Below are 14,972 nucleotides of genomic sequence, written 5' to 3'. Positions count from 1 at the left end.
CTAAAAGAGTTCTGTCGTCATGGAAATGTCATGCCCTTCGAACAGTTTCCTGTGTAAATGTTTCTATGATGTTGATGAAGAAATCAGCACAGGAAACCCATCAAGTTATGTCCAGAGACATCCATGTCCGGGAATCCGTGTAAATGCCAGCGATAACTTTTATTGGGTTCCAAAATCAACTTAAAGTGCTTTCAGAGAAAAAAGAGAAGACACTCTGAGAGCGCACCAAATACCCACATGCTTATATTATATAGGGGGAAGGTTAACGTTCTGTTAACACACTCAAAATCGAAACTAGTATTACAGAGGAGACATAGAAGAACTTCTGTATGGTTAGGTTTTGTTCTTTATTCTACACCAAGGAATACTCGTAGTGCTATTGTCTTGTGTGTATAAACCTGATATAGTGATTTGATTTCTGGATTTTCAGTCCCAAACGTTTGCGTTACAATGGATTCGGTGTCAAAATTCGTATTACGATGTTATCCAATATCCATAAACGGTCAGATTTATTTGATTATTGGAGGTACTGTACCTTCAGGCTTATCGTAAAGCTAGTGTACCAACCCCTCTTTATTTTATATATTATTTCGGCCTATCGTGAAGCTAGTGTACCAACCCCTATTTATTTTAGATTATATTTCGGCCTATCGTGAAGCTAGTGTACCAACCCCTCTTTATTTAAGATATTATTTCGGCCTATCGTAAAGCTAGTGTACCAACCCCTCTTTATTTAAGATATTATTTCGGCCTATCGTGAAGCTAGTGTACCAACCCCTCTTTATTCTATATATTATTTCGGCCTACCGTGAAGCCAGTGTACCTACCCGTCTTTATTTTAGATATTATTAAGGCCTATAAGTATACCCCCCCCCCCCCCCCCCCCCCCCCCCCTTATTTCATAATCTACTGTTCCACACGTTTGTTCCAAAGCATCACCGAGGTGTGCCATCAATATCAAACTGTTTGATAGGCTTTTAAAAAATATATCTATAACTAAATTAACGTGTAAAGTGCTCCTCACTTGTACTTTTGGACGATCAATCGCTCCTAAATCCTTGTGACATATCACATTATTCTACATCATTTTTATTAATTTCCCGATTGGCGTGTCCGAGACTTGTTGGATTACTTAGTGGTTCCGTTTTAACTAACCTAGTGTTCATTTCGAGAATGTTTCTTAACCCGGATTTCACATTGATTTGTATGACGGGTATCGTCGATTTGACCTAGATTTGTATGACGGGTCTCATAATTATATGTAGCAGAAACCCGAACCGAATTTCCATTTTTCAAGGGTCTATGTACCAATTTATTTATCATATTTTGCCCTTGTTCTATCAATGCTAAGTTAGAATTATGGTTTCATTATTATGTCGCTATTTCAAATAATATGGGATTGTAAGATCCACGGTCTATGTATTTATTGTCGATATATATACCTATGTATATACGATCTGTAGGTCTATCACCAGTTTAACATTTCAAGTATGTGATTAATGAGTTTTGTCCACATCCAGTGATAAGCTTAACTTTCTAATCAATATGCACATCTAATTATGTTTTATGTGAAGGAGGGACGCGGAATTCGAGAAAGATAGAAGAAATCTGGTTTTATCCTTGATTTGGATGACGGAACACGTATGCACTTTAAAACAGCATTATATGACCATATAACAGCAGAATGTTTATATGTTACTGGAGAGGTGATATATAGACAGCCTAATCGTGGTGAGCTCTTTAACGTGACAATGGTAATGTGAGAAGCCACGTATTTACATAACAATATCTCGAGGAATACTGACAAATTAGGGCATGGATTTCATAAGCGTGTAAACTGTGTCAATGATGTAAGTATAGAAAGTGGCAAAGAGATCAACAGGAAGCAAACCACGGAACATGAAAATGACATTTGTATAACAGTATGGAGTCTACATCCTTATATTTAGATATGCAATACACGCCGCATTTTACTCAAAATCACGAACAGAGCATGGTGTCTAGTACCACAGGAATAGTGATGGTTACAGATAAAGTCAAAACAATTTTAGCGCCTACATCAGGTTTTTGTTTTGTTGTTGTTTTGTTTTGTACTTCGTCGGCTGAATTTCAGTTTCTTTCAATTTCAATTCAATTTCAGCTTCTCAAACTAAATATTTTAGTCTTCATACAACAAAAAGTTTTTGAACGAGTAAGGTAGTGATGAAGTCCACGGTCGGTGTTGTTAAAACACGTGTGTAATTAAGTCTGACCCATTATATAAAGTAAATTTTATACACAATATGCTTCCATTGATTTTCAAAAGATTCCCCTGTTCCTGTATTTTAACATAAAAACAAACCAGTTATTCTGTCTCAAAATCGAGATGAATGAGAGCAAAATATGGACAAAAATATGTACGGAGGCCCTTAAAAATGTACCAGGAGAATGAGACCAGGTGTTCTGAAATAGTAAGCGTCTCTAAAGGATTATATAAAGGACGTTATAACCATTCAAAACAAGAGAGTTAAACGGTATGCGTTATAGCCAAAATGAATGCATCAAACAGATGTTTCCTCCTCCGAAGGCCTAGAGTTATCAAAGTAGGCGACCAAAGACACGAAATCAGAATTGTAAATGGTTTGGTTTGGTTTTATTTGTTAAACGTCCTACCAACAGCTAAGGTCATTTAAGGACGGCCTCCCGTGCATGCGATATGTGTGCGTTTGATGAGTGCGTATGTGTGTTGTGGGAGGTTGTGGTATGTTCGTGTTAAGTCTCCTTGCGATAGTCAGCAACTTTTTTTCCGATTTGTAGTGCATACTGCCGAAGACACCCAGCAGGACACCCCATCCGGTCACATTATACTGACAACGGGTAAACCAGTCGTCCCACTCCCTAAAGTGCTGAGCGCTAAGCAGGAGTAGTGACTACCATTTTTCAAGAATTGTCATGATCTGGAGGGGGGCTTGGTTAGTTATTCCTGAGTTTTCATTAATATTACCCAATTTCCGTAAGCAATGACAATGAATTGTACATAATACAAAACAATACATGTCCATGAGCTATGGAAAAAGTGACCGCTGACGTTGTCAACATTATTGATTTGAGAATAAAATTAATCGTGATAACAACTCCACGCCAATATGTCCACTTGTGCATTTCACTTAAATCTGTATGTTCTTCATACAACTATGTGATCTATTCAAACCTATTGTTACAAGTATGTAATATCATGGTGCCGTGACCAGGATTAATGCTTTTCCTGCATCCTAGATATTAGGTATTTCAAGGAAGCCATTACACCGTTAAACAATGCCAAGGGAATGTATGCAATATGTATGAACCAATACAAGATGCGAAAATGCACACATGAAACCTCGAGAAACTGAAATGATTCAGATACCGTTGGGAAATACAAGTACGGGATATGACCTCTACTGCGGCATTATCTTGACACCAACATCCTGTAACAATGTCCCACTGGCCTTCGATGACACCTGTTTAACGCCTAGTTTTACAACAAGAGGCAAAGTTGTTGGTTATCACAGCTAGCGTTTATATTGAAACGATAATTCAGGTAATAACCAAAACAGTTCATGTGACTCACGTGACAAATTAATTCACCACTGTACACAGTTAACTCTACCAGAAGTAATGGTAATGCATTTTGCATGTTTCAAATTACATCAGTGCTATTTTACTGGATTGCTGTTACGCGCGAATAGACGTTGTCAGCTATAAACCGCCCTGCTGCGTCGGTTATTGCTTCGCTACAACAGTCATAGTATTCGCATTCGCAAAAACCCACATAAAAATAGGGATGTTCTTACAAGCTGATGCAATACAATTTTGTAGAGATCAGGCAAACTAACGCGTTATTTAGTGTGACTTGGGACTGTAAAGTTATTACCATCTCCAATGATCAGTGCACATGAGCATCGTCATTATTTCCTGCTAGTCCATTCACGGCAGACAGACCAGGGACCATTACACATATTATTTATTTATTAAACATTGGAGAATGAAATGCTTTATGTCCGTTTTGTTGCTTTATTACTGGGTTTTATCCCCACAGGCTGGGATTTAGACTGAACATGACATTTCGAGTCCTGCTTTCTGAAGTGACAAAGTGGGCTAATAGACTATCGGAATGGGTAGTCACAAGGGATCCGGAAAGTGTTGCGATGGATTGAATCCATGTAGCAATATAATCTGGACCGCATTGCAGGTTGTTGTCTATGTCACAATGTAAGGTCGGGCCGTGTGCGTTTTTATTTCAAAAAGAAACATCACTGCATCATACCGTGAACGTCCAACTCAGTAATATTGGATGTAAAGAGCTAATAATATTACCTTAACAAAATACCTATCTAAAGCTATTACGCCTGTTTACATACGTGGGCACGAACACGACTGTCTCTCTAGGGTATCGTACCGACCATAAAACCTAATACTATTATCACCCGCGGTAATTGTTTTTACTGATTCCCAAATCTGTTTCCAAGGCACAGTGATCGAGTATCAGTAAGTCGGTCTATCGATCGCCTCAGATAGCCGACGGTGTCGATAAGGCGACAAAATTCAGACCAGCTGGTGATGGTCATGGATGTCCACTGATGATAAATTCATTTCCTCCCGGCCATCCATATCATAGATGGGTTTATTTTCCAGAACAAAGTCGATTTTCTGTGGTGTAAACGTTTAATTCAAATCGATTTTATTTCCTATTGAAACATTCCTATTACAAAGTCACATATTAACTGTGCTGAAGAAGTAAACGTGTTTCTTAAAAGTCATTATACAGAGTACAGATCATAGCATTCTGATCTTATCAAACCCAGTTGTGAATCGAGGACGCCCTCCACATTCGAAGTCAAAGTTATCGGTATCTCACCAGAATCACAGCGTAAAAAGGCAAGACAAATGTTTTACTTATCATCATCAAGACTGGACGTGAACTTCTTCGTAGTGTACGCACTCTTGAAACAACAGTCACAACTCTGTCAACACCCGTCACAACTCGTCAACACACGTCACAACTCTGTCAACACACGTCACAACTCGTCAACACACATCATAACTCTGTCAACACACGTCACAACTCGTCAACACACGTCACAACTCTGGGGGTGGGTGGGGTGAAGAAGTTGAAATAGTTCTGCTGCCCTCATTAACCCCCTTGAGATCTTCATTATTTTCCTGTCCGTAATTCCTGTCTTTGTTTATTTTCTTCTGTGTTTTCCCCATGGCTGTCCTCAATTGACCTTGCTCCTGTGAGGACGTTAGACTCCGTACAAAGCGAGCAGTGTTATTAACGTATAATGAATTCTCCGTACAATAGGATTCAGTGAAATATCTTCAATTCAAATAAAAAAGGAGCGCAGACAATATTTATCTACGTATGATATACGAAGCAGCATTTCCTGGTAAAAAGGTCACTGCTGATTGACAAACTGGGCCATCCAGAATGACATCCATACACAATGTCTGAATGTGAGGGACTAACATCTGATGACTGATTACAAAAGACAGCGTTGATTACCTCTCCCAACAATAGCAATACTATCGAGGGACAATGCTTTTGTCCTCTTTTGACACCTCGAAACCCAGTGATCTTCTATATATACTTCAACTTCAATAACTGAGAGTTGCTAAGACACAACAACTTATATATATGGAAACACCAAAAGCGTATACGATATACAGCCAAATATAGAAACCACGTAACTGAGCTAAACGACAGATCTACAATTACCAGGGTTTATTCTAACATTTAGATCCTTAAATCACATACTGAGTGACATTAGAAAGTTTTACTGGCTCAGCCCGCCTTTCCTCCCGAGGCTGCCCTTGAGACGAACTGTGGATATCCTCGTGTTTACTACTCCATACGGGTCTTATTTGACGGCGACATCCGGGTTCAATATAAATGCCCACATGCTATTATTCAAAACTCTAAATTATCACGAATCGGTTTTGTCGTGCAACCAAATACATTGAACGTCTTAATGGCATTTCCTCTAACTTGATGTTCTGGTCCGTGCTGCTCTAACTTGATGTTCTGGTCCGTGCTGCTCGAAATACCAGTAAAACCTCCGCGGTGGATGACCATGTTGTGCACTAACATGTTTACATTATCTTAAGACGTTTTTCAATGGCTAGATTAACATGTAATTTTAATGAACAGAGAGGGCTGTCATCTTTTCAAAAAATGCACTGCATTAAGAAAGCTCTATACACACACTAGGGTAGGTTTATATACACTAAGACGAACACATTATCCAGTTTCTGCAATGAACACTAAGATAGATACACCATGACTAACAAATCATCAGACCCGTGTACACAATAGGGTAAGTACAAATACACCAAGACTAACTCATTATCAGACCCCTGTGCTATACACAATAGGGTAAGCACCAATACACTAAGATTAACTCATTATCAGACCCCTCTGCTATACACAATAGGGTAAGTACAAATACACCAAGACTAACTCATTATCAGACCCCTGTGCTATACACAATAGGGTAAGTACAAATACACCAAGGATGTACTAAATTATATGGTCCCTGTGTAAGTGACGTCATCTATATCAGCACGCGCAGTGGCGAAAATAGGTAATTCATACAAACACGTATTAGTTTTTCTTTCTGTGAACAAAGAGAAAAGAGAAATTAAGTTAACGGATGCTAGTATACAGTCGATATGGATACAATTTGGGTGACAGTTAAATAGAATGTCGCCCAATTACATGAATATTAAATGTCACCCAAATTGTATTCATATCGACTGTATAGCATCATCTGTTAACAGTTAAATGCTTATAGTTTCATTGGCAATTTTGTTTTTCATGAATGAAGCAAAAATGCACTTGAATTTCCCGCTTGTCGTATCAATGACGCCAGAAAGCTCATACCTTAGAACAGCCGAATTTTCCAGAAGAAATTATATGGTTCCTGATGTCATTGCACGCTACACGCTTATAACGTAGGATTAACACAAAGGTAGTTTGTCAAATAGTTCACATACGCGTGCAAAAAATTGTTAACAATTGCATAATTTCTGATTGTTCGAAATTAAGCCGTTTTTCTGCGCATTGATTTACTGTTACGAGTTTGAAGTGATGTGTAGACTCGATCGTTTCCTAGGAATCACTTATGTTTCTTTCGACTGGAATCACGTTATTTTCAGAAGAATATCAGCTCAAAGATTTTAAATGTCGTTTTACCTCTCATATATAGAAGACTATATATCTGCGTTCTATACTTGCCGGTTTACATTGAGTGAAATAAAACATAGAACAAGGCTGAACAGGTCTTTCCCAGTTAGGTGTCTAATGTCGTTTTGAGGCATCTTTCGTCATAAAACACACATAAATGCTTAGAGAGCACGTGACCATGTGAATCATAGCCGAATCTAAATTGAGAATACTTGACCTCGAAATCAGACTGTACGTGGGGCGACAAGATGACCATTGATTAAACAGATCATTTCGCCGAGGTCAGGATTCATGGAACTATGCAAGAAAAAAGGCGCATCGGCGGAACGTAAACAACAATTTAATACATATTAATACGTGAAAAATCAGGACTTGTGGGACATTAACATACAACAGAGACCAGAGATGATTGTATAGAACACGGATACGACATTAGCACGCGACATTGCCGATACACGGGGGAGGGGGCGACCGTTAAAACTTCGCATTACGCTAGTTCAAGTGACGGCTCAGGTTTAATGGTCCGCTAGGGAGCGCTTTATAACTTAAAGATTACGAATGATAAATAAGATGTTCGCCAGTGGTAATGTGGAAGTTTTTAATTGAACATCAATTGATTCTATGGAGGACTGATGTCATGGTCACTGGTTCGATCCCTGGTAGAGACAGACTATTATCTTCACAGGGTGATCCGGTGGTTTTAGGGGTGGGAATAATGTAATTTAACATGGGTCTGTTCTGTGGACAGGGATGTGTCAACCCGAGTGTAAGAGTTTAGCCAGTCAGTACGAGGCTTGCCGAGTGTTGGCCAGCCGAACCCTTGCAGCGTCATATTGCGCGTGCCAACTGTCTCTACCCCCTGTGTGAGATCGGTTGATCGTTTCCCTAGCAACCGTGGGCTTACCCTGTGAGGTAAGCGAGAAAACTCTTTCTCTTACCCTAGGCCGGGATATCCGCAGTTTTACCGGGATGAAATGTTCTTACCTCACCCTAGGGAAAAGATAATCTACACGTGCTCTTTGCACGTTCTCAACAATTGTATGACGTCGTAACAACAATACAATTTAATCACGTCAACATTGTCTTTGCATTGATGTAACGTCAATATCAGGTACATAAGAGGGTAAATATGACAAGAACCAAATACAAAAGATAGCAAGATCATTTCATGTAGCGTAATCAAGTCGTAAATAAATAAAGTCATCCATTTCCACTCACATGTCTAGGGGAATCGATGATGGCGCGATGAATAGATTTCATAACAATATACTTTTGTTACTGTTTTTCAGTATGTAAGAAAAATTATCAAACATAGGGACTATCTCAAATCTCGCACAAGAATTTGGCTGGCCCCGATAAGCCTCGTGCAAACCTTTATAGTATCTTTGATGTTGATGAGGAACATTGGTTGGTATCTCTAGAAAAGCTTGATGTCAGACTCATGTACCTATATCGTACCTGTGATGTTGATGACGGACATTGGTTTGGTATCCCTAGAAAAGCTTGATGTCAGACTCATGTACCTATATCGTACCTGTGATGTTGATGGCGGACATTGGTTGGTATCTCTAGAAAAGCTTCATACCAGACAACATTTTATGTTTTCCTAATGTAATATGTACACAAAACTAATTAAAGCGCGATAGCGAACGGAAATGACTGCTCACTTTCCGGCTTCCTTCATACACAAGCATCCTAGCATGCGCTGAGTGACTTGGCCCCAATCCTCACTTATTAACCGGCGAATTCATTCTGTCAGTCTTTCCAATCAGTTACCATAGACACAACGATCTGGTATGTTTTTGTGAGACATTGTTGTTATTAATTGAAAACTGAAGTAAACCGGTAGGTGGCGACACAATACGGTGTTATTACATGTAACATAAAATTTGATAGTTTTACTTCGTTTTGGGGCATATTAAAACCATATATTGGTCTTTTGTATGCTGTACAAAAACTATCTATAGTTGTGTGTGGCATGTAAAGATGATTCCATCCATCGGTACAGAAGGGTGTACCACGTGTTATAAGAGATTCACAGGGAAAATATGCGTCCAGTTTCCAGGTAAACGACTCTCATGTTGATAAATGAATTAAAAAAACCTGATTATGTTTTGTTTCACTCCTATAATTGAAGAGATGTTGATGATTGTTTTCCGCCATTATCATCGCTAACATCACACAAAAACGCACACTCATGGTCTAGGTAATACCACAAAAGTAAGTATACTTTAAGCTATATATCCGTCTTTTCGAAGATTGTCAAAAGCACCGTCGCCCCATTTGCACATTCATATGTTGCTCTACAAATATGGATATCTTTATTTACTATTTACAAGCAACATACCAATGTGTACCTAGATAAAAAAAACTGGAAACTATTCTGGGACACGCATCTATAAGCTCTAGTGTGGTACTACCATGAGGAACTTACCTCGAGAAGCTGGGGAGAAGGCATCTGGTAGTTCGTAGGCAGATCCCCGTCTTCCTCATTCTGGTCAATCGCTATTCCTGTTTTCTGTTCTTCATCTAAATAAAAATGACAGTTGGTAAGACAGGTGGTAAGAACAATAGGTAAAACAGTTGGTTAGAACAATAGGTAAAACAGTTGGAAAGAACAATTGGTAAGCCAGTAGGTCAGACAACTGGTAAGAATAGTTTGTAAGAACAGTTGATAAGCCAGTTGGTAAGAACAGTTGGTAAGAATAGTTGGTAAGCCAGTTGGTAAGACAATTGGTATGACAATGGGTAAGACCGTTGGTAAGAAGAGTTGGTAAGAACATTTGATAAGATAATCGGTAAGACCGTTGGTAACAACTGTTGTTAAGGACGGTTGGTAAAGACTGGTGATGAGAAAGTTATTTATTACTGATTTACGTTAACACTACTTATATGTTTAGGCGCTTTTCTTGTTACGTACTAGGATAAAAGGGTATACGGTTTCGTCGTGGGAACATAAATATATTAACACTTGGTATAAGTTAAGGACTTGTGGTGTAAACAAACCACATTTGTGTACATGTATTACCAAATCCATACACGAACAAGTAGCGTTTTGATCTCTGATCGCCTAGTTTATATCAGACTAGGTATCCTTTCTTTTTATTTGACGCTACGCAAAGTTAAATAAAATAAAAAAGATATAACACAACAATTCAATGTGTTGATGCTTATTTGACGATTGAATTTAAACTGGCACATTTGGTAGACTCCTAGAGTGTAAAATCTACTAGAAGCTATTACATCATCCATCTTACATACATTTTGTAGCCGACGCTATCTAATGAAAACACGTCTGATACGGCGTATGGTAAATTGAAGGATAGGACATTCAACATGAGCAAAACCTGCCTTATTTATTACAAACTGCTGTAATATCCGCGCGTACAACGCCAGCTCGACATTAAATGTTAGACTAAACAACAGTTTCGTCAGCCATATATTGTTTTATGGACGTACATCACTAGCTTTTGTAATTATGGATGTACGCTACAAGAACATGGCACCTTATTGCGAAGAGTCATTTTAATCTAGCTTTCAAAACATCAACAAGCTATAGCGATGTATTTTCTATCTAGCCAATACCGACGTTATTTCCGTCTCCCCAGGTATGGTGTAAGTATGTGAAATCGTCAGACCAGCATTTCTGGAAAGTTAAGCTCTGTTGGAAAGCCATTAGTATTCATTGCCTGATCGATACTGTCAAGTTTTCCACTACTATTTGTCTTTGTCTGGGGGGAGTTATAGAACCGTCTTTTTACATTAGCAGAGAAATAAATAAAGATTAATCAGAATTTGTCTCCAATATATTTTCGAACAGAAATAATTTCTGTTAGAATGGACAGAAAAATACATCGTAAAGGTAACATTGTCGGTTTAATGGGTACTTGTATAATCCAAGTCCGGATATGAGAATAGCGAATTAAAACAATGATCTACTTTGTGGGTGATATTACCTAGTGCAAGTTCCTTCAGTATTTCCGGGTGTTTCTTCAGTGTTGATAAAACGTCCTCCACTATTTCTTCGAAACTGAGGTTATCCAACATCGTGTTGGCTTCTTCGGAAATGACGTCATTTTGAGGTATAAGAGGAGGTGGCGGTGGCGGTAAATAGTTCGTGGGGACATTCACCACATTCGCTTTTGGTCGTTGCTGCCTCAGCTCCTTTTCAAGGTTCAAAGGACTCTGGGGGAATATTAGATAACGAAGGAAAATTAGTCTGGTAAACAAATACATCAAAGAAAATATTGTGCAAAAACAATTCAACGTTATTATCGGTGTTACTTGTTGAAATCAGTAATATATTCAGTATAAGAACAAAACAGACAGTTTGGATAGTCGTACAAATCCTACCATTAGTTAACTCACTGTTGCTGTTAACGTTATTATAGAACAGTTATTTCCAAATAGTTTACTGGATGTTCAACGCATAAATAACCTTACAAATGATATTAACTGTATCATTGCAACTACAAAATTCGATAATCCTCGTTCTTATATAAATAGACACCAGGGATGTAGATCTCATTAGAGTACTTGCTGAGAACAAACATGTCGAACCGCGCGTGGACAATTTCATTAGGTATATTACGTACGTAACTCTGATTTAGAAAATCAAATAAATTAAACGTCAAGGGATATGAAATTTATTTAGAGATGGTATCGTGGGGTTTGGATAATTAGTGTGGACATAAGCTATAAAGATGTAAGCTAGCGTATTTTCGCCGTTTTCCTTCCGCGGAATTTAAGACCGTTCTTTATGTACTGTCATATTTGATATAAAAAGCCACAGGTACTCGTAAATTACTTAGTTATATGATCATTTGTAGGTCCAATTTAAAAGGAAAGTAAAGCGGTCTGTAAGCGCGATGTAAGTCTGCGTGGACTAGTTATTTCGGGCAATTCTGTTATATTACTAGGTTACAAATTAAGATGTGATCTGCTATGATAATGTCAAGTAAATACCATACATAAAAACAAACCATGGTCATTGCAGCATAAAAACAACGGACATTTACAGATTATCAGACATTATAATTTGGAATATTCTCATCTACAAAGCTACATGGCGTTATGAGCATTTTCGTCGTTTATTGGATACTAAAAAGATTACCTGTATTTATAAACAATGGCCCAATGGGCCCGAATCGCTCACCAGTTATCCAGTGATCCTTTTTATACATAAACATAATTAAGAACAAGTGTACCAGAGACCAGATATAAGATCTCAGGGCCTAGCAGTTATTTGAAAAAGTGTCTTTTAAATATTTTGTCCAATTTAACTCTTTCAACATTAAATCATGGCCAATGTCATTTATTTGAACAAAAAAACAAATTAGCCTTTACCTAGGCATGCTACAAGTCCAACATCAGGTCTACGGACCTAGTGGTTATTGAGAAGAAATCATGGACATATTTTAGTCTATTTGACCCTAGTTATCTTAATTGAAGGTCAATGTCATTTCTTTTGAACACATTTAGTGATATTTTATCCAAGCATGCTACAGGCCTAATGCAAAGTCGCTTGAGAAGAGGTCGTTCCAAGATTTTAGCCTATTTCACCCCTGTGATCTGGGATGTAAGCCAAGGTAAATCATTTGAACAATCCTGGTACCATTTTACCCAAGCATGCAACAAACCCAATATCAAGCCCCTGCGCCTCTTGGTAATTGAGAAGACGTCCTTTAAATTCAGCCTAATTGACCACTGTGGCCTTGAATGTAGGCCAATGGCTTTCATTTGAACAAACTTGGTGCCACATCATTCAAGCATGCTTCAGGCCTAATATGAAGTCTCACAGTTATTGAGAAGAAGTTTAGATAGTTTAGGCTATTTGACCCCGTGACCTTGAATGAAGACGAATGTTATTCATTTGGTCAAACTTGGTAGTCATTTACCCCAGCATGTTACACACCCAATACCAACTCCCTGAATTTGTTTGCATATTGAAAAGAAGTCGTTTATAGATTTAAGCCTATTTGATCACTGTGACTGATATAGGTCAATGTCATTAATTTGAACAAACATGGTAGCCCTTTATCCCGGCATGCTACATGCCCTATATCAGGTCTATTGAGCTCATGGTTATTGAGAAAAAGTTGTTTAAATGGAAAAGTTGACTCCAGACCATCAGCCAGACGGACAGATGGCCAGACGGACAGACGGACGGACGGCCAACGGACACGAGATAAAACACACTTCCGGATTCGACGTAAAACATCGTCACGAGTGTTTCGTATGTAGATGTCAAACTTTCAAATAATTGGACTAAATATCAGAACAAAATCTACACACTACCCACACTAGAACATGGGTACAGCTCTAGAAAGTATCAACACCATACCAACACTATAACATGGGTACAGCTCTAGACTGTATCAACACTAGAATATAGGTAAAGCTCTAGACAGTACCCACACTAGAACACGGGTACAGCTCTAGACAGTATCAACACTATAACATGGGTACAGCTCTAGACAGTATCAACACTAGAACACGGGTACAGCTCTAGACAGTATCAACACTACAACACGGGTACAGCTCTAGACAGTATCAACACCATACCCACACTAGAATAGTATGAAAGGTGTCACCTTCATATCATAGAACTTTTGTATAGGAACCGTGTAAGATTAGTCTCGCAAAGTGCGACAATAATATCATCAATATCATATATAATAGTGGTGTGCATGGTTTTAGATCTGTTGTCACAGTGCGTTAAATAAAATAGGATACAATGGAATAACGAGTGTTTATGGAAATGTTGTAATGTAACAGTATGGATTCAGTAAATGTATATATATACAATGGAAATAGTCGACAACTGGAGGCAATGATTAATGAATGTGTCAATAACTCTACAGAGATTTGGAATAAATTGCTTCTGTTGCCATTCGGTTTCTGTCAGTTATAATAGATGGTCTATTGGAACAGATTAAACTTGAAGATAAATCATGTTTAGTGAAACATGTTAAAACGATAGTTACTTGAATATTGGTTACGAACAAGAATTGTTCTCTTCCAATCAGGTAAATTGGAATATAAATAGACTCTGATATAAAACATACGACAATTAAAAAGAACTAAAATGTAAACGGGAAAATAAGATAATTGACATTATACATCATAATTTGAAGGAATTCCACGGTAGATTAAGTTTTGATTAAAGAGCCAAGACCTGTCTATTGAAAATTAATGCATTTTATTTCATTTTTTAGACTTGTCCACACATTCGTCAAATCAATGCCTTCAGTTCTCGACTACCTTCTTAACATATAAATACAGTTGATAAATTAAGATGACAATACATACTTTAGCCTTGTTTTGTTGAATCAGTCAACCTTTTAAGTCTATAAATTATCTAACATCAGGGTCAACAGTTAATATTGCTTTAAGACACAGATGTTATTAAACTTCCTTCACTCAGCTATTTAGGGAAATCTTAATTTCAGTAATAGACTCATTGATTCGAAAATGTATAGATTTGAAAATTAACTGAAAGCTCGATACCATATCGACTACAACAAAGGATTTTTTTAATAGGCAGCTTCTATAGTTTAACTTGATCAGAGAGGCTACTGAGATCAAAATGCAGAACTGTAATGCGCTCTTTGTATAGAGCATTTCTTCGTTGTTGTTTTTTTCAGGCCGCTATTGTTCCTTGCATTGTTATCTATAAACGTACGAAATGATTGCGACTTGCATTTTAACAGGCGACTTTCCCGCTAAAGAACTTATAATGTAAAACACGCAATTATTATTAAAACAA

The 14,972-nt window shown here is 37.9% G+C and overlaps 1 protein-coding gene across 5 annotated transcripts in view; it reads right to left on the bottom strand.

The window, feature by feature from the left end:
* The window catches only part of LOC117324168 (nucleosome assembly protein 1-like 3), a 60,554-nt gene that overhangs the window by 9,260 nt on the left and 36,322 nt on the right, over positions 1-14,972 (bottom strand). For all 5 annotated transcript variants that reach the window (XR_004531915.1, XR_004531916.1, XM_033879850.1 and 2 more), the window contains exons 3-4: positions 11,161-11,389; positions 9,639-9,733 (exon numbers count right to left, since the gene is read on the bottom strand). Coding sequence is in view for 3 of the 5 variants with exons in the window: in XM_033879850.1 (XP_033735741.1) it covers positions 9,639-9,733; positions 11,161-11,389 (324 nt within the window). In the remaining 2 variants the exon portion in view is untranslated. The remainder of the gene's footprint in view (positions 1-9,638; positions 9,734-11,160; positions 11,390-14,972) is intronic.

This window comes from Pecten maximus, chromosome 3 (assembly GCF_902652985.1).
Source record: "Pecten maximus chromosome 3, xPecMax1.1, whole genome shotgun sequence".
Classification (NCBI taxonomy): domain Eukaryota; kingdom Metazoa; phylum Mollusca; class Bivalvia; order Pectinida; family Pectinidae; genus Pecten; species Pecten maximus.
This window is presented reverse-complemented; position numbering and strand designations above follow the sequence as displayed.